Source organism: Pan paniscus, chromosome 2, assembly GCF_029289425.2.
Source record: "Pan paniscus chromosome 2, NHGRI_mPanPan1-v2.0_pri, whole genome shotgun sequence".
Taxonomy (NCBI): Eukaryota; Metazoa; Chordata; class Mammalia; order Primates; family Hominidae; genus Pan; species Pan paniscus.
Genome location: NC_085926.1, coordinates 188,707,624 through 188,728,708, shown reverse-complemented (window position 1 = coordinate 188,728,708; position 21,085 = coordinate 188,707,624). Strand labels below are relative to the sequence as shown.

The 21,085-nt window shown below is 34.2% G+C and overlaps 1 protein-coding gene across 1 annotated transcript; it reads left to right on the top strand.

Moving 5' to 3' along the window:
- Nucleotides 1-377: 377 nt before the first annotated feature.
- GMNC (geminin coiled-coil domain containing) lies at nt 378-9,150 on the top strand (the record flags this gene model as incomplete). Its single annotated transcript, XM_055110884.1, has 4 exons — nt 378-558; nt 2,205-2,293; nt 3,322-3,438; nt 5,345-9,150. Coding segments are annotated over 4 exons (1,008 nt in total), but the record flags the coding sequence as incomplete, so codon positions are not given.
- Between the last annotated feature and the right edge of the window lie 11,935 nt (nt 9,151-21,085).

Sequence of the window (21,085 nt, the reverse complement as noted above, 5' to 3'; positions counted from 1 at the left end):
CAAATAGTTCTTATGGTTTTGAATCATTAAGTAGAATTCCCTTTATTTAAATCTGGGTAGACTATTAGATGGGCTGGACGTTGCAACAGAGAATCCTCCTGGATATGTACTGATTTCACCCATTCAATGCTAGTCTGCTCTTTTGCTCAGAGGGCCTAAGGGAAATTCTGGGTAAACCAAGAAACTCATTCCCTTTTAGTAATTATAATTTGACCACCCCAAAATTAATATGCATCTATACTTAACACCTTTTCTGTTTTGTTTTTTTTTTTTTTATATTTCACTGCATGTAATTTCGGTATTTCTCCCACCCTTTCCCCCTTCTAAATCTCCATCACCCCATCTTTTGGGACCCCTCACTCCCCCTATACTGAATTTCACAGAACACCATTCTGCCTTGCCAAGACCAGTACTTTGTAGGAGGCCAGAGCTATAATTGCCCGTATTCCACTACAACGTCAGAATCTAGTGTTGACGTTTCCACGGAGACTTGGGTCTCTTTCTGGGCTGCTGGTCTCCTGGACAACAGAGAGCTCCAACAAGCACCACAGGCACAGGGTAAGTTCTGCTCTTCTGCTTCCCTGATAGACCTGGAGCTCTTTTCCATACCCGTGGCTGTGGAGCATCATGGGCTGGGACTCTAGAATAAGGGATGATATGGAAAATTTAAGTAAACCCAAGGACTCCTGATTTTTACAGTCATAAAGCCTGCTGCTTTACACTTGCCAAATAGTGAAAATGGGATTCTTTACCTTGCCCACTGGATAGCATGTATTTCTCCCTACAATTTACAGTTCTTGGAGAGTCCTATCTCACTGAGGGAGTGTGAGTCTGGATCAAAGATTTATAAACAACACACCAGCAGAATGTCTTTGGAATGAGGATACCAGTTGGAACACTTCTTTTGGGAGAGAAAAGCAAGAAATACTAAGTGAATTTTTATTTCATAGAGGAAGTTCCATGGATAGTGTGTTAGAAGTTGAAAAAGGATTCCCTTTTACACACAAAAAAAGCCTCAACTTTGGAGAGAAGTATAGCATTGACGTAAAATGACATATTAATTTTGATCTGTGGCATATGAGCAGTATTTATAAATATTAAAGAAATGTCTGTGTTAAACACTCAAGTTTCTTAAAGAATTCTCAGACACCCCAGAATTAAATATCCATACTGTTGGTTCTGCTACATGATTTGTTTTATTTTTTAAAAAGACACAAACAAAGGAACCCCAAATATTAAAAGCACACTTAAATGTCAGGGAGGACATTGTTGAACATTAGCTTTCCACTGCAAGCAACAGTAAAAACAAAATGCCCAAGAATGTGAACCCAAACTACTTATGCCATTTTATTCCTATCTCCTTACTCATCATTTCACTTTAATCAAAAATATTTCAGTATCAGCAATATAACCAGAGAAGGACAAGAGTCTAAACTGTACTAGATGAAGAAAAGAAAGTAAAAGTAGACCTGGTTAGTATGCCCAACCATAGTTTTTTATTGATAGATAGAGCTGAGTGTCAAATATGGGGGGAAAAGGCACTTTGAAAAAACATTTATAAAATATACAGATTAGGACAGTTGAAACAGATAAGGTCTGGGCACAGTTTTGAGATTTGCATTAAGATCTTCAAAGAAGCAAGGTCCAAACTGTTTTAAGGTAGAAAGTGCTACCACATAAAATTCAAAATAAATACAGTCCGTTAGATTAAAACAGGTAGGCAGACAGGCAGAGAAACTAGTAGCATTACAAACTAGAATTTAATCATAGAGCCAAACAGTATATTATCAAGTGCTAAAACTTAGAAAATAAGATAAAAACTAGAAAAACGTAATGGAATTACAATGTTATGCCGAGTTTGGGGGGAGATCAATAAGTATTTGCATAAATTAATGACAAAGACTGGACAGTCTTTATTAATTTATCCAGCAGGAATACATATATTAGGCAAGAATGTGACCCCTTACTGCTTAAAAAAATTTACCTTTTTAACTGCTATGTCATACAGCATATAAATATTTGTCTCTCACAGCTTGCTTGCCTTTTCTAAAAAACTTTAAATGTCTTGTTTTCCCGTATGGCAGCAATAGCTGTTTAAGAAAAATAATTGAACCTATTAAACTTTCTGATTTGATTTGATAAGTTTCTTTATTACACAGAAACTACAAGATTATTTTCTCAGTTATCTATTTGTATTTTCACAGAATCATTCAGTGACTCAAATTTTCCTCTTCCGGACTTGTGCTCATGGGAAGAGGCTCAGCTTTCCTCTCAGCTGTACAGAAATAAGCAGGTATGTGTAAGTCAGAACATTGAGACTGGTCATGTTCTATGTGGTCCATTCCCCACTGCTAATATCTTGCTTCTTTTCCCTTTTGAAGTTCATGCTGACTCAGTTTAGAACCAAAGTGACTGGTGTGTCCACAGAGAGATCAAAGTTAGATGATCAATGTCAGAGAAAAGAAAAACAAGCAAGACACTCTAGAAAGGCCTGCAGTCAAGCTCTCACTTTACACATTTTAGCCGTATGACCTTGAATCCTTTTCCTTGTCCTCATTTATGGAATTGTAAACCTTGTACTGCCTATCTCAGAGGGCGTTTGAAAAGATCGAATGATATAATGAGTGTGACAGTATTTTTAAACCATAAGCATAGCTAATACTTGGAGAAGACATAATGATTATAAAATATTTTCCTAAGATTGCTTTTTACATGTTGTGTTAGTTTTGCCCCTGAAGGATAATTTAATCTAGTGGACATACAGACAGATCAATCTGAGGCTGAAAGAAGCCAACACACCTCTATTTTTATTTATTTATTTATTTAAACATTCAAGGGAGGAGTCCAGCAAAATCTTCCTAAACATCATTTTCTATATTTAATTTAACCTAGTGGACATACAGACAGGTCCATTTGAGGCTGAAAAAAGCCGACCCACCTCTATTTTTTATTTATTTATTTAGAAGTGCAAGGAAGGAGTCCAGCAACATCTTCCTAAACATCATTTTCTATATTTAAACAGTTGCATGCAGCTCATTTTCCTTCATATCTACCTGATTCGCTTGTGGTTACAATTTTAAAAGTCTATTATAATCTCTCCAAATGCTTTGCAATGAATGAACATTCAGAGCACAAAGCTGAACAACTAGGCATTAGGGGGATGTTGGTTTAATTTAGGCCTCTCAGGATGAGGGCTCCCTGTGCTTGCGTTCATACAACAAACAATCATCAAGTTTAAGGCAGTTAAGGAGCAGTGGCATTATTATAAGGTTACAAAGTCAATATAGTGGAGCAGCCTTCACCACTGTCTGCTTTTTGTAGCTGCAAGATACCCTGGTGCAGAAGGAAGAAGAACTCGCCAGGTTACACGAAGAGAATAATCACCTCAGACAATACCTGAATTCTGCTTTGGTTAAATGTCTTGAAGAAAAGGCCAAGGTATGTATGATGTATGTATCTGCTTTATAAGAACAAAGCAGTGATTTGAGAAAGGAAATGATTTATGTAAAACTCCTTGATTAAACAGTGTATCTTGATATGCATTTATAAGATGGATGGTTTTTCTTAAGGAAATAACGGCTCTTTCACAAGAATTTTTATCTATCATTTCTCTGAAGTACCTAGATTGCAGATGTCAGTCTTATATTACAAAAGAAGTTGCTTAAAAATCAAATGCTAGTCGAGGGTGGGGGTTGCTGAGACAATCAGCGTTAATCAAAAGGCAGAATTGGATGGATGGAATGCTGGTATGGGAAGAAGATCTAAAAGACACTCAGTTCTTTTAATGATCTGTTTGACTTTAGGCAAATCATTCTTACTTAGATCCTCACTTAACTTCATCTGTAATGGATGGTCTAAAATATCTTTTAAAAATTCTGCTAGATCTAAAATGCTGTGAATAGTGCCTGAGCCCAAATCTCTTGATTTGGCGTTTACAAATTACATTAGGCAATTAGGCATATACAATTACATTATCATTTAATTCACATTTTTTCTCCACTTTTAAAATGAGCTATTTCTAACTCAAGGATAAATAACTTGCCTATAGTCTTTTTTTGTTCATGCTCAATTCTTTGCCTTTCAATTTTTTATTATCTAGTTGCCATTATGTTATCATTAATGCTTTCATCATCAATCTTTTCCATACTTCTAGACAAGCTGCATTATTTGAAATTATTTGATCTAAATTGATGATGCTTCTTGCTACTCTTACTAAATAGAGCAGTTCAGAGAATAGAAGACACTAGATTTGATTTCTTTACAATTCAGTTGCCTTTGTTAAAAAGAGAATATTTTAAGCGAATAGCCCAGGCTATTTTCCTGGGCTCCTAACTCCAGCCACCATTCCATAAAAGGACACTTATGATATTACTAAGTGATAATAACTAGGCAGTTTTATCTGTCAGTTTTAATAATTTTCCAATATTTAGAGTAATATAATAATATATCTCAGAAGTGCTTTGAAAGTTAATGAAATAAGAAGAAGCAGTGTTGTATAGTGTTTAATCAGAGGATCTGTGTAGATTTGGGTGGCTTAGGTTTATGTGCAAGCTAAATCATTCTCAGCAAGTCATTAATATATCTGTGCTTTAGTTTCCTCATTAATGAAGATTTTAATAACATCTATATCCAATGAGATAATACATGTAATCAGTGGTTTATAAATTGTAGTAAATGATAGCTCATTTATAAATGATAAAGATATTATGTATAAATAATATTGTTTATGAATATAAATATTTATATTTATTTATAAATATTTATTCATATAAATTTATGAATATTTACTTATATAAATTTATTAATATAAATATATAAATATTTCTAAATATTTATAAATATATATAAATATTTCTAAATATTTATAAATACATATAAATAAATATTTTTATTTATTTATAAATATTTATAAAAAATATTTTTATTTATTTATAAATATTTATAAAAATATTTTTATTTATTATAAATATTTATAAATAAATATAAGTATTATTTATAAATATTTGTAAATAAATATAAGTATTATTTATAAATAAATGATAGTTTATTTACAAATGGTAACTTAATAAATGATAGTGCTATTATTGTTATAATAATAATAACTTGCCGGTGCTGAAATCTTAAAAATATCATCTGGTCCTTTCAACATTTAAAACAATTGAGTAAAAAATATGGTTTAGAGTTTTTAGGCAGTAACTTGTCATCACAGATTTTACTTTACAAACAAGCTAATCCAATCCATCTTACTTGTGTGTGAAGAGAAATTTAAGCATTTTTTCCGAAATAATTTAGTTAACTAGTAAATATATGAAAAAAGTATAACTTCCAAATATCACTTCCCTAGAAATTGCTCTCATCTGATGAGTTCTCCAAAGCATATGGAAAATTCAGGAAGGGGAAGAGAAAATCCAAAGAGCAAAGATACTCTCCTGCTGAGATTCCCCATCCCAAAAATGCCAAAAGAAACCTCTCTAGTGAATTTGCTAACTGTGAAGAACAAGCTGGGCCCCCTGTGGATCCCTGGGTCCTTCAAACACTTGGGTTAAAAGACCTTGACACTATCGATGACACCTCATCAGCTAACTACAGTGCCCTCGCATCTCATCCCAGAAGAGTCGCCAGCACATTTTCCCAGTTTCCGGATGATGCAGTTGATTATAAAAATATCCCCGGAGAGGATATGCCAATTGACTATAGAGGTGACAGAACAACCCCCTTGTACAGCACTGCCACTCATGGAGAAGATTTCCACATCCTTTCTCAACTTTCAAATCCCCCAGTGGGGCTGAAAACTCTTCCTTACTATACTGCTAATGTGTCACCCAACAAGACAGAGATGGCATTTTCCACATCCCTGAGCCCTCATTGTAATGTGAAAACTCATTCCTTCCACCAGGGACAAGCCTTTGTGCGTCGAGATGAGGAGGGAGGCTGGAAGTTTACCTGGGTCCCTAAGCAGTCTTAGTGACCCCTCTTTTATCACAAAGCACTGCCATGAACTCTGTTTACAAAGACCTCTCTTGCACTTGAATTTGACTATGTGGAACACAGAAGCTGTTGCTTAGACTGTCTCCTGCCACTTTAAATGTCACTCTTAATTACCCACTTAAATCTGCAGGGAATGGCTTCCAAGAATCCATAATGAAACATGTCCGCGCTTCTTTCACCTAAATTTGACTTGTTTACACACCAATACCTGCTATTGACGTCCTCTCTTTGCCCTATACTTGATAAGGTATTTTCCACTTACTTCTATATTCCTTTAAGACCTAGATACATTTTTCCAATTTTAACCAGTTTAACAGATTTTCCTCTTTTAAGTAGTTGAAATATTCACAGCCCTTTTACTTTTCTCCCTTTGTCATTTCTGAAAACTGCCTTTAGAATGAGCCCTATTTTTGCTTCAAGTACTTGCTACTGCATGTTCAAATAGCTGAGGGTGGGGTTGAAACAAGTGTCTTTGCCCATCACCACTACTCCTGAAGACATAATGTGGATGTGTGTAGCATTATGTTCATGGCAGTTCAAAAAGTTCAGTGCCTCATAGTGGCATTGAAAAAGCCTCTTAAAACAACTGTAACTCCACTAATAATCAATATCACAGATAAACTTTAAAATTACAAAGAATTTAAATTATTTTTAAATGCCTCATGATGTATCAGCTTCTATATGTACCCAGCATCATTTCTTTAACCAACATGACTCCAAGAAGAACATTTTGAGGGACTGTGGTAACAAAACTAGTCATCATCTGCAACTACCCAGATGCTGACAAACTCCTATTGCTGAAAATAGACTAACCTAGCTCAGCCATTGTCTCATTCATTCATTCATTCATTCGCATATTCATTTTTTCATTGATCAGTCCACCCAAGATATCTGTAGAATACCTAATGCCTACTTTGTTCCAGGCACTATGCTATGTGATGGTGATAAAATACAAGCAATTTAGACACTGTGGCCACCATCATGAGACTTAGACCTACTCATCTGCTATGACTTTGCGAAAACAACTTCCCTTTTGTGAAGGTTCAGTTTCCCAACTGTAGAATACAGAAGTTGGACTAGATAATTACTAATATTCTATGAATTGAGGCTGGGTCCTATCAGATTTACTCCAACATGGCAGTTTCAGGTCACCGAAGAAACTAAAGAGAAGTCTTTAGATAGGCACTGCAAGTATTAGGTAGGGTAAACTTTATGTACAATTAATAAAATTCAAAAACATAAGTCATTTGAAGTTAACATTAGAAATCATTGCTCTGATCACAGTACTCTTTTTCTAGAGCCCATTTTGCAGTTAACTCAGCGTAACTGTGTAAGAATAATTTGCCTCTAAAAATAGATACATATTAATTTTTAAATAAATGCAGATAGATTGCATATAAATATTGCTATCAAGGACTTCATATTTCTAAATTTGAAACAATATATTTTCAGTGCTTGTGCTAGTTTTCTTCTTTCCCATCTCTCAAGACCCCTATCATTCCCAGAATAATTTGCACATCCTGCATGTGCACCTATGTTTTTTGGACAAACTTCAATTAATGATGAAATCTTTCATGTTGAAACCTGTTCTCATTTTTCTCTTTTCCACATCTCAATAAGTCGTCTTGCACAATCAATATCTCGTAGGTCAACTGTGTTGGTTAGGATTCTTTGTAACAGAGACATGCCTTTCATTGTTGTTTCTGTTTGGTTGTTGCTTTATTTTGGTGACGTAAGCAAAAGGTCTGTTTTATAAAGTTTTGTTGCCACCCACTTTTAAAAATAATTTATGAAGAAAATCCAATATAGTAATTAATATTACTCTCTGGAGTACTTTAATAAGTAGAACACATTCCATCTTCTAAAAAATAAAATAAAATAAATAACTGTGCCTTTTACATTCTGGTATCTGGGCCCCTGGTTGGTGAAATTTGTCGCTTTTTAGAATAAGAGATTTAAGGATTCGAATTATTGTACTTTATGACACTAGGAATTGAGAAAGTAATATAACTAATTTTGAAAGTCTAATAATCAAGCTGTAAAAGGAAATGTATCAGTTAACAAATATTTATTTTGCATTCTTTGTGTGCCTTATCATGTGTTAAGTACCATGAGGGTACACCCAGGCTTAGCACAATGCATTTGGTATACAAAACCATGTAAAATGTCATAGCTTTTGATAGCTTTTAAATGAAACTTAATTTTGGCCCAGTTTAAAGATATTACCGAACATTTGGGATAAAATGTGATGTTTTCCTGGCTTATATCATGGACGAGATTATGGAAGACAATTACCACGTTTTTGAAATCATGTCTATAAATATTTAATATCCATTTAAATTATGTATAGAAAATTATTTTGTTCATGTTTCAGAAATTAAACATTTCTTTCACCTGAGTATATGTTTTACTTGTATGGCTTCACCATGTCTCTCTGGTAAACCACAGTTAATATTTTAAGCTATAGTGGGAAATAAAAACTCTTTTGTGATTGCGGTAACTATTTTTATACCATGCTTAACATTCCCTAATAGCAGATTTTCTTCTCCTGGTTTGTAACCATAATCCTGTGTATTTGCTCTTCTTTGTATGATGTCTATGGCCAGACTAATGACCTCAGCATTCAGGGCTTGATGGTTCTTTCCCTTCTCTAGGGCACATTAATGAGGCTTTCGAATGTTAAGTGGCTTAGAGTCCAGTGCCTTCTGGGTACACTACTCTCTTAACTAGCCACACATAAAAATTAGAATCCAGTATCAATTTGTTAAATTTTCCAATGTCCTCTGATCATCTGAAAAATAAATCATACTTGTATCTCACTCGTATCTGGAAAAAAAGGTTGTTGCTAAGCTTTAGCTATGAAGGTGATGTTAAATAAATGAGATTATTTAAGACTTCAGTGATGCTAAACTATAAGTTTGAAAAATTTGAGGAAAAGGAACAATATGAATTAATGGAAAAAATTATCTATTTGATTTAATTCAAGAAAACGACTTTTTTAAAGAAAGAATGACAAATGGATTTAACAACCCACCTGTAGCATAGATGTGGAGAAAAGTATAGCGTTAATATATCCAGTGATAAGTTTTTGATAAATATTACATCTTGCTTGTAAGGTCAGGGTATATAATTTTACCTGTGTTTCAGTTTACCAAAAGATTCACATAAGATTAAATATTAAATTCTGATATTTTTCTTTATATTTCACTAAATCAACTAGAATTTGTTTTCAAGCTACAAATATATGTTTTTCAACTTATTTTTCATATTTTTATCTGTTTTTTGTTCTATAAACATAACCAGACATCCAGTTTTAATTCTTGTATCAAATATCCTGCAATTGTTAAATATAATTTAACACTTAATATTTTAAATAATATGATTTCTATATAATTTGAAATATTTCTAATTATATGTAAGAGTCAATTTTGTAATGAATTTATAGCTAATAAATAATGACAAAAACTTAATCCTACTTTTGGCCCTTATTTTGGAAACATTTTTTAGCGAATGGAGCAACGAACCAAGAAAAAGTTTTCTGTACCCATTTATTCTGTAAATTTTGTCACAGAAAAAAAAGCATGTCAATTTTCAAATGTATGAAATAGTAGTATGATTAATAATGGAGGTATTTATTCAACAGCTATAGCCTCAGCTGAGATATAGCCTCCGCTTCAGGCTCAGCTGAGGATATAAGGATGAAATATATGTTAAAACTAACTTGGCTATAAATGAGAGAAACATAATTTAAATATGCTTAATCAAAGCAAGGGAATAATTGGCTCTCATCATTGATGTTTATATTTCCAGTATAGTTGGATCTATGTGCTCAAAAAATGTCAGCAATCTGGTTTGGGATTTCAAGCAAGGCTATGATTAGGAATAGATTATTGAATGTTGTTAAGATAACACTCACCTTACAAAAGCATGACAGAAACCAACATGGCTTAAGGTCTGTGAGCTTAAAGAGCAATTGACATCTCACAAAATATTCTCTAGTTTTGTGACATTCCTTCTCAAATGAATAAAGCCTCAGTTAAATGTTCCAGATTGATTTTAGTTATACCATGAGGAATTATGAAAAGACTAGGGTATCCACATATGAAAATTTTGAGCAGGATTATCTTGAGGCCACTATATAGGTATATAGCCATATTTTCCTCAGGGAAGGATTAATATCAAGAGACAGTGATTTGAGACTTGCATCTCAGGGCAGTAACCTGTCACTACATGGAGATTATCTTGTTATCAGTCATGGATAACCTGGATTTTATTTAGTTTTCTTACAGTGGTATTTTTTTTTCCTTGGAGAAAACTATGAATAAACTTCACTCACTTTAAATAATCCTTGAATAGGAATGTAATTGATGTAAGTTATTTCAAACATATTATCACAATGTGTTTCATGTCTTTATTTCTATTTTAAAGATAAGAAAACTGGTTCTAAGTGTTATATGGGCCACATTACAATAGTTGAGGCCCAAGATAAACCCTGGTGCTAATGTTGGGTCTAATACCTTTTCTACTATTGTTGCGGAATTTTCTCCTTTGTTCAGCTAAAACCAGCTTTTTGTCACACGAATAGGAAAGATTAGGCTCGCGGACACACAGAAGGGTGAGGAGTGGAATTTATTAGGCAAAAAGGAAAAAGGAAAAATAACTTTCAGCAAAGAGTCCTGCAGGCAGGTTTCCTGCCTTACATATTGAAATCCCAGGTCACCCCATACGAACAGGAGAGGCCAGGCTCCTCACTCCTGCAAACGGACACGAATTTCTTCAGGCTCTTCCCCATCTTCCCAGTGCACAGGTGGGCATTATTTGGACAGACTCAGTTGGGAAACGGCAGGCTTCATCCGGAACCAGCAGTCCGGTTTTTCAGCCTCCAGGCTGTTTTAGGCTTGAAGGCAGGGTTTCACTGGGGACACTGGCTGTCTCCTGTCTCTATCACTATCACACATAATGATAATATTTGGCACTAGCAAATATGCTTACAGTCAACAGACTGTCAGAGACTATTACAAATCTCAGAGATAGAAGTGTAAAGTATGGAGGAACTCTTAAACCTTTCCTTACTTTCAACAGAAGGATATGCTGGTGCTGAAGAATTTCATTATTGCTAACAGGGCTTGTTCACAAGGGACCTAATTCATCCTCTATCATTTCAAAAGAGAGAAATTTGGATGAGTAGAGTAGGATGGAAAAGTGGGCTATCATGGTCAAAAGTATTGATATGCTTCTGAAACAAAAAAATTCAAATAAAGGGAAATAAATCTGTTTCTCAATTACTGTTACTAATATTAAAGCCTAAAGTAGCAGTGTATAAATGATCCTTATGAAAGTCTTTCTCTTCTTCCTTTAATACAGAAAATAAATTTTATACCTGTTTAAGTAATAGCATTACTCCCTTTACTGTCATTCCTTTTCAGTATAACTCAAAGGGAAAGTCAAACTGTGAATAGTCATATTTATAAGCTGACTCATTCTAACACACTGGAGGCAGTCTATCCTCACACTTTGGAAATCAGTGGTTAATTGATACCTTTTCAGGAGCATGACTGCTGTTTTTGTTGTTGCTTCTTATTTCTACACCAAGTTTATAATCTGAAATAATAAGGCATAGAAAGGGTATTTCTAGGTAATTTCTCATTTCAAGAGAGTCCTTAATACCAAATGACTAGCCCCTCAGGGATAAGGCCCAACTATCTCAGGAGCTTTATAAAGATTCCCTCAGGGTCCTCCAGTTGCTGTGAAGTTGACAGCAAGAAATCTCTGTAATGAGTATGCGCTGAGAATTCAGAATCCCTTGTTATAATCAGGCAAAAGGCAAAACACACCTTCCTTTCATTTTGCTCTCCTAGGATTTGCCATCTTCCAGAAGCCACAGAGTTATTCTTCTTCCACCCCCTGGCCCACAGGGAGTCTTGGGTGGAACCTGGAAGTGGCATCTGCACAGTGCCAGGTGGCCCCACCCATGAATAGAGCCGTGTGTGCACCCCAGGAATCTCAGCCTCCTTGGGGAATTAGAGCACCATATTGCCAGAACCTTAGCCTTTTCTTCCATTGTTTCTCAGAACCATGACTAGTCCCACCTAGCGCATCCTGTTGTCCTCCCTCCAAATTTCGACAATAGTTGTAATTAGCAGGCTGCTTCCTTTTGAAATGATAAGGGATGAATCAGGTTTCCTGGGAGCCATCCTGTTAACGATGAGAGTAAAAATCGCTGGTGACTCAGCATAGCCCTAGATGATGAATGGAAATATCCTTTCAATGACCTGGAAATGGGCTTCTGGAAGACGATTTAATATGTATAGTAATTATTAGAATTTATTTATGTCAGTTGATCCGAATACAGAGATTCCCACTCCCTTTCCTACAGTGCAGTGATATTATGGACAAAGAAAGACTGCAGTATAAAAAGTAGGTTCCTCCACTCATAACTGTCAAGCTTGGAAATTAATTTAACTTTTCTCAGTCTCAGTGTATCCACATCTAAAATGGAGATAATAGTGTTTGTCCTATATGTTTACCAGTTTTGTGAGATAATCTTATAACTTTTAAGGACCGTGTATATGTTAAATTTCTATCATACATCCTCGATCTTCACCTCCACATAGAGTAAAAATCCATTTCAATTTAATTCGCAAATGAAAAGCTTCACACTTGATAGAATGCAACACTATTAAATCAGTTAGAGATATTTTTACTGATGAAATTCAGCAAATGCCCACTGTTTTCCTATTGTCTTCAAAGTGAAATTTTATGTTTTAGGCACTATAGCTCATGTCTTAAAAGAGTTTACCAGTTAGTAAGTGGAGGGAAACTAGGAAAGGATCCATTGAAGGCATGATATCAGAAAAATGCTTTGGATATAAAGTTAGAATCACAACAAGTAGACGTAGAGGTAGAACAAAAAGCTCAACAGCACCAAGTGTGGGGCCTGTGTAGAGAATGGTAACTTTTCCAGTTGACTGCAGGGTAGGTTTTTATAAAATGGTGTATATATTCTTGAAATGCAGCAGACGCTTCTGTACAATGAAACACACAGCTTCTATGAATGTTTTATCAATAATAAAAGGGAAGTAGTGTATATCAAATCCAAAAGAGTCAAGACAATTGCTTAGATATGTTATTTGTAACCTTAAAGCATCACTTTTCATGTTGATTGACATTGGTATCAGTATGGTAACTATTAAAGGTATCCAACTTTCGTAGATGTCCTTTTTAAAGGTTGTCAATTTTTCAAGACTGAGGCAGGCCTACCCTTTATAGACAAAATTATGGGAATGTATGTAGTGAAAATTACCAGCTATTCTTGATGCATATCCACCAGTTTTGTTTCAAAATTATAGGTCATTTTTTAAACATGATATTCCTATATTTCTGTAAAGATCTTAAATGTACTGCACATATAGCATGAGGACTAGGGAGAGTATATGGTAGTGGGCATCAACTTTCTGGAACATACAATGAGAAAAAAGCCTATCCTAACCCTCCTAACCCTTCCCCCATTAGAGGAAGAGGGGGAGGAAACTTCCCCTTTGCAGGCAAATGGAGGTATGCAAGAGAGTCATGTGAAGATGAGGAATGATGGCAAGAAAGGGAATGTAATCTTTTTTCCTTATATAGTCACTGGCTGCAGCAACATGACCTGGATCCAGGGCAATGAAAGAGGAGACAGCAGAGTAACCTGGATTCCCAACATTTTTCAAGACAAAATAATTACTGTGGTTGATGAAACACTGCAGAAGTTCAGCAGAAGCTTCTGTTCAATAAACTTGAGACATCTTAACTTTATGTTCCCCACCCATCTCCCAGGCAATGATCTGAGATGCAAGAGGCTGTAGATTAGATAACTGATAGTGTGAGCTGAAGTTAGGAGAAAGAGCTGTGAGAAATGGTCAAGGCAAAGCTATGTAGAAGTTTTTCAGGTCCCTAGAAGGACCCCAAGAATATATCACACCAGGAGCATAACTATAAAATTTATTGTACAAACTATGACGTTTCTGGAGTGACAAATACTGAACTGGAAGCTATGTTGGGGCAATAGATATAACCCTAGGTTACTGTCACCAAACCAAGACATATGTCCACAATATGTGGGAAAAAACAGCACTTCTATTTCTGCCAGTTAAAGGACACCAATAGCTAGTCATGTTATCCAGGGAAGCAGCAACTATGAGTAAGAATAGGCTAAACTTCATTTTATTTGCTAGATATGAATCCAAATTATAAGAGACGAAAATGAAGTATGTCAAGAAAGGACCATCTCCTCCATTCTTAAGTGCCTTGGACCACACGTTTAACCCACATTGGAAGAGGGAGATCAGTTATAATATTATCAGTCCACCAGTTATAAGATTAAAGTTTAAAACACATGGACTCAGTTTCATGGACAAAAGCGACCTAATATTTATGATGTTTACCTCAAAATAGAAAGTATAATTCAATATAGCAAAGCTAAAATCAGCCAAAGGGAAAAATAAAGATAATTTTTCTTAGTATTCCAGTGAATTGAGGTCTCCCAATAAACGGACTCACAAGTGGCTGTTGAGAGTGAAATATTAGTTGGACAAATAAATAGAGTAGGCTTTTTGAGATGAACTGGAGTGCAAATGTACAGTAAAACAAATCTGAGTTTCCATGAACTTCTCTTCAGCAATCATTAGGCGCTTATCAGCAAGTCATAAATTACCAAATAAATATGTCAAAGCCTACAACTTTAAATTTCCACAAATTACTTCAGTTATTTGCATATGAATTTATATATTTTTAGTAAAACAGTGTTAAAATGTGTAATAAATTTTACATACACACATATGTATATGTGAATCTGTATATATGTAATATCAAGCAGTAAGTTTATAATTACTTTTTCATAGAAAACTATCATATTTTCAGGTTATTAAAATTTTTCTGCAACATGATTTTCAATTAATGCATGGTATGGCTATTTTGTGAATGTACTATAACATATTTAACTAATTACCTCTTCATATGAAGGTTACTTCCAATTTTCTTTTTTCTTTTCTTTCTTTCTTTTTTTTTTGTTGAGATGTGGTCTCACTCTGTCACCCAGGTTGGAGTGCAGTGATGCAATCTCGGCTACTGCAACCTCCACCTCCTGGGTTCAAGCAATCCTCCCACCTCAGCCTCCCAAGTAGCTGGGATCACAGGTGCATGCCATCATACCTGGCTAAATTTGTGTATTTTTGGTAAGGGCTGGTCTTCTCCATGTTGCCCAGGCTTGTCTCGTTCTCCTGAGCTCAGGCAATTCACCCGCCTTCGCCTCCCAAAGTGCTGGGATTACATGCATGAGCCACAGTGCCCACTCCAACATTCTTTATTATATGTAATGTAACTAAATATATATGTATAATGTGGGAACTTCTTGTGGCTACACGTTTTCACTGCTTATTTCCTGAAACTGTAGTTGTTTTGTAAAAAAGTATTTACACTTTTAAGAGTTTTGAGGCCTGGCGCGGTGGCTCACGTCTGTAATCCCACCACTTTGGGAGGCTGAGGCAGGCGGGTCACTTGTCAGGAGTTCCAGACCAGCCTGGTCAAGCTGGTGAAACCATGTCCTTACTAAAAATACAAAAATTAGCCAGGCGTGGTGGCACATGTCTGTAATCCCAGCTACTCGGGAGGCTGAGGCATGAGAATCTCTTGAACCCGGGAAGCGGAGGTTGCAGTGAGCAGGGAGCGTACCACTGCACTCCAGTCTGGGGGATAGAGCGAGACTCAATCTCAAAAAAAAAAAAAAAAAAAAAAAGGTTTCAAAATAAATAGCAAAAGGAAAAAAAGCCCTAGACCTTATCATTCCTTTCTGAATTTGTTTCCACACTGCTATAAAGAACTACCTGAGACTTCTAATTTATGAACAGAAGAGGTTTGATTGACTCACAGTTCTGCAGTTACCTAGTCTCAGGCAGTTCTTTATACCAGTGTGGGAACGGACTAATGCACTGCTTTTAAATCATTTGTTGCCTCATGTTGCAAAATCTTACATTGATATTAACACATCTGCCAACCTAAATTTGGTATAGCTCGCATGTATTGAAATAAAACCCAAGAAAATTCTGAAAATAAAACTCAAGAAAATTCTGGTGGACATATGACTTTTCAGGGTTGATTTGGAAGTTTAAGTTAATAAAATTACTGCAATCAACAGGACTAACACCTAATTTTTTCTAAGCTCTCTGGTCAATTCTGTGAATTGATGAGAGTGTTGAATTTTGAGTTGAGTGGTTTACTTTGTAAATAATGTACATTATTTTCTCATTAGAGATATAATCTATACTCATTTTATCCACGGATCATATTTTATAGGGTAATTTATTATCAAAGGAAGAGAGAATCTCCTACATATTGCAGATAACAAAGTAAGCTAATTTATCAATCCCTCCTTTTCTTCTTTATTCCTCCAAATAATTGAAAAATGCAAACAGCAGTGATTTCTGTTAAGTGTATTCAAATTTATTTTATATATTTGAATACTTTAATATTTCTTTGTGCTTTCTCTATTTGCTTATAAGATCACAAAGTTATTGCTCATCTAGAAATCTGATGCAATGTCTATTTTTCCTGATGCTCATTCGATCATCATGGGCAGATATTTTATATAATTTTGGCAAAATAGAGACTGTCAAAAAATTACTTTTATGCAAAATATTGATAAACACTTTTTTTCTGATACTATCAATCATTCTTAAATTATGGTTTTATGAAGGATTCCCTAATAACATATTTTTCCTTGATAACATATTGTATTCTGAAATATGCATATAAATTTAGGAATTTTATATATTCTTATATATAAGGTATCAATTATTAAATATGTATTAAATTATTTAAAAACACAATTGCAACTTCATTGTATGAAATGATTTAATTTTAAAATGTGTATATATAGACAAAGCAAAAAACAGAAACTAGATAAACAACAAAAAGCGTTTGGGGTGGGGAGCAATAGAAAAAAAGAGAATTTGGGATGACATTTTTTCCCTGTCATTTATATTTTTGTTAATATCAAAATCAAAACAATTTGGAGAAAAGCTAAAGAGACATAATAAGCAAAGGTAATTACCAGAAGTCATGGTGGTGAAGCTGTGATGAATTTCTATCCTCCTAAAGCAAAGAATTGTCAAATATGTGCAGTGGAAAGAGAAAAAACGTTATATGACTGTGTTAGACATTTTTAAGCAACAAATACTCAAGACGTTTTATTTCTAAATGGAATGATGATATTTAAACTATGAGAAGTAACCATTCTGGATTCTTATTTATTCAAATCCTTCTATTAATTGCCTAGTTATGTAGTACTAATTCTTCATTATTTTTGAATAAAACAATACACTACTTAAATTAATTCTGAGACTTTATTAAGTTTTAAATCTTACTTTTCAAATTGGCAAAAATTAAGGATGATAATGTACAGGAATGTGGAGAAACATTATCAAGAAATGTGGAGAAAGATGTCCTTTTATACATTGCTGTAGGAAATGCAATAAAGTACACTTAATTGATTGAAGCAAAAAAGCGGTCAGTGTCTATAATACACAATGGTTGAATACCTATGTGTGTACGTATGAGAAGAATTTTGTGTGGATAAAAAAATGTAGGATACAACTTTGTGAAGGGAGAAGGAGTGGAGTTTGCTGTGTGGGAGGGAGCCTGGGACACAATTTCCTTCCAGAATTATAAAGGGAAAGCAGGGCAGAAACCTTTGTGCCATTATGTCATTGCCACTCATCTTACTCTTTTTAAGGTGCCCCTGCTGTCCAAGGCTTTAACCAAAATAGAGAGGAGAATATAGCAAATATATGACAACCTGCTTTCTCTTTTCTCTTCTAGCTTGTTTATGGTCGAGTTCTACAACCCCATCTAGGAAATAGTTTTCTCTCTATGAAATGTGACTATTATTATATATCTGTAATACTGTGTTCAACATCACAGCTGAATTTTAACATTTTTTTCCATTGTATGACTACTGTAACACTTTCAACCCCACTACCACATGAGAGATGGATGGCTCAGCTTGTCTAGGCACAAAGGCATATACATAAAAGATGAAAGAAAAAAGCATTTCTACCATATAAATAATATTAATCTTATTAAATATGAGAGAACTAAGAAAATATTTATCCCAATCTTTTTATCCATGGATTTTAAATTTAATCAATAGGCTTTGGAGTCTGTTATAACCAACATTGTGAGGAATGCTGACATATTGAATGATTTTAGAAGCATTTAGTCCTCAACTTTACAAAGGCTGGTTAAAGCAGACTTTCTATTATGCCTAGACTCAACCCAAATGTAAGATAATCAGTTGTTAAGTTCCCCCAAAAGGCTCATATCTACGCTCATTAGAATAGATGCTAATTTTCTACTTAACAGTTACATGGCTTTATGCAGATTATTTAACCTCTTTAGAACTTTGCCTCATTTGTAATATTGGCAACACTATAGTGCTTAACTCAAGTTTTGACACAATGATTGAATGAGTTACACTGAAATATTTAGAACTAGTCCTGACACATACTAGGTAAGATGCAGAAATGTTAATTATTATAATCACTACTATTATAATCATCTATAAAGAAACACATCAAGGTAGAATAAGAAAGCTTGGAAATGCAAATTATGAGAACTGGAAAAGATTTTCTAAACCACATAGATCAATTGAGTGTAGCTCCTGCGAGAAGTGCAATCAGAAAGTAGGTAGTTCAGCAAGGGATAGAGACTCTGAGAGTGGAAATCTGCGGCCAGTCAAGTTATGATGACTCTTCAACACGGTATCATTTTGCTCTTGAATTGATCTCTTTCCCTGTAATTATTGTTACCATCAATATATATTGGACCCATAAGACATTTTCTTTACTTCAATATATGATCTCTGATAAGACTTTTGTTCCTTTAGCATTGTGGGAGAAAGATAATCATTTATTTTTACAAAACATTGGTATATTTTTTAATCACATATGCTTATATGATACATATTAGAAAACAAAACTAAACACATAAAGCAATACACATAGAGCAAAAATACACATTTATGTGTAGAAGCAAAGATGAGAAGTATTTTTTAAAATACACATTTTTGTGTAGAAGAAAAGGTGAGAAGTATACTGAAATGGGCATAGTGACTTTGGGAACTGCTGATTTTTTCTTTCTGTTGTATAAATTTTCAAACGTGTAAAAATAGGGAAAATCCTTTATGAGCCCCATGTACTTCAACAATTATCAACATTTTCACATCTTGTTTGATCTGTTCAGAACTACTACTATATTATGATCACCACTCTGAGTTCTTAAAAACAGGTATAAGATATCATGCCATTTCATCCAAATCACTGTAATATACATGTTCAATTATTAAGTAACCACTAGACCCTTATCACATCTAACAAAATTAATATTAATTCCTTAATACAGTTTTTTACTTGTTAGTAAAACCTTTATTTTGTAACACTCTTTTATTCTATAACAGCCAAACTTATTTAATACTTTCTATACAGCATTGATTTGTTAAACTGGCCATTTGTTGTACAGAATTGACTAGTTTTTGAATATGTGAATTCATTATGCATGTTTTCATATCAACATATATAACTATTATTATTTTATGATTGCATTGTGTGGTATTTTATTATACATTGTAACTTAAAATTGTTGACCATCCCAAGATAGAAGAAAAGAAAATAAACACAAAGAAGAGTAAAATAATTTGGCTTACAGCACACATATTTCTTATCTTTCTGTGGTTGTCTTTTTTCAATATTTCTAGTGCATATTGTATTTTAATTTATTATTAATACATAAATCCAGAAATAAGGGAAAGAAGGAGGATATCATAGTGAGAGAAAAGAAAGGCACTCCACTGTCTTTTATTTTTTCATAGACTAGATTACTTAATCCTAGCACTAATGTTGTATTTCTACGTGAATGGTACCACTTTAACATGTAACATTCAGAAATTCCCTCCTAAACATTTTAACTCTTATGTAAGTAAGACTAAAAATAACTTAGTTTTATATGCAAACTGGAAAGCATTAAAGTATCCAGTCCAAAGAGGCACATTTCTTCTATGGTTTATTATCATTAAGAATAACGTCACTTTTCAGGAAGGATCCTAAGTCATTTCAATTATGAAGGGTATGCCTTTGTAAGGAGGTCAACAGATTGTGAGTCCTAATCACACTTTGATCACATTACTTTCATAAAAGAATAATATACATGCAACTATAGCACCATCGGTATCATTACAACCCTTTGTTTCATTTTATGAAACACAAAAATCTTAGATCCAGAATTTTAGTATTACTTAGTCCAATTCACATGAAAAAACTAGATATAGAACATTGGTCTCCTGAAAATTTCTACTAAATAACCTATTGTATAAGAAAATGTCATGTTTAACAAGCATATTTGCAATGATAAAAAGAACTTTAATTTATGGACAAATTTGCAATTGGAAAAAAATTACTTCAGCACAGGTATTTGTCCCTGGGCAACGGGAGAAAGGAGTTTTGGATTAGGTAATTTTTTAATGTTCTCTTCAGCTCTAAGGCTCTATGGTTGATTAGTTATTTAAAAAGGATGGTTATTAAAGTAAAACTGTCTGAAGACTTTAGTGGATATTTACAAAATGATTATAGTTGGCTCTTACGTATTTTTGCCACTCACTCGTTTTTTTTTGTTTTTTTTTTGTTTGTTTGTTTGTTTGTTTTTTGAGATGAAGTTTTGCTCTTTTCGCCCAGGCTGGAGTGCAATGACGCCATCTGAGCTTACTGCAACCTCCGCCTGTCGAGGTCAAGCTATTCTTCTGTCTCAGCCTCCTGGAGATTCACTCTTGAACATATATTTATTGGTATGAGGAAGCAATAATTGTCCTGTTGAACCCAAGGTGCACAAAGTGAACAAAAACATCCTCCATCACGTTGCTCTGGCCAAGGTGCTGAAATCAGTCCCTAAAATTGCATTCCAAGTATCAAATCACTTAAGTAAGTACTAATTGTTTTCTATTGTATTTTTAATTACATTCAAATAAAATACATATCATGATACCAAAAATGTGTCTTAACATTTCTACACCCCT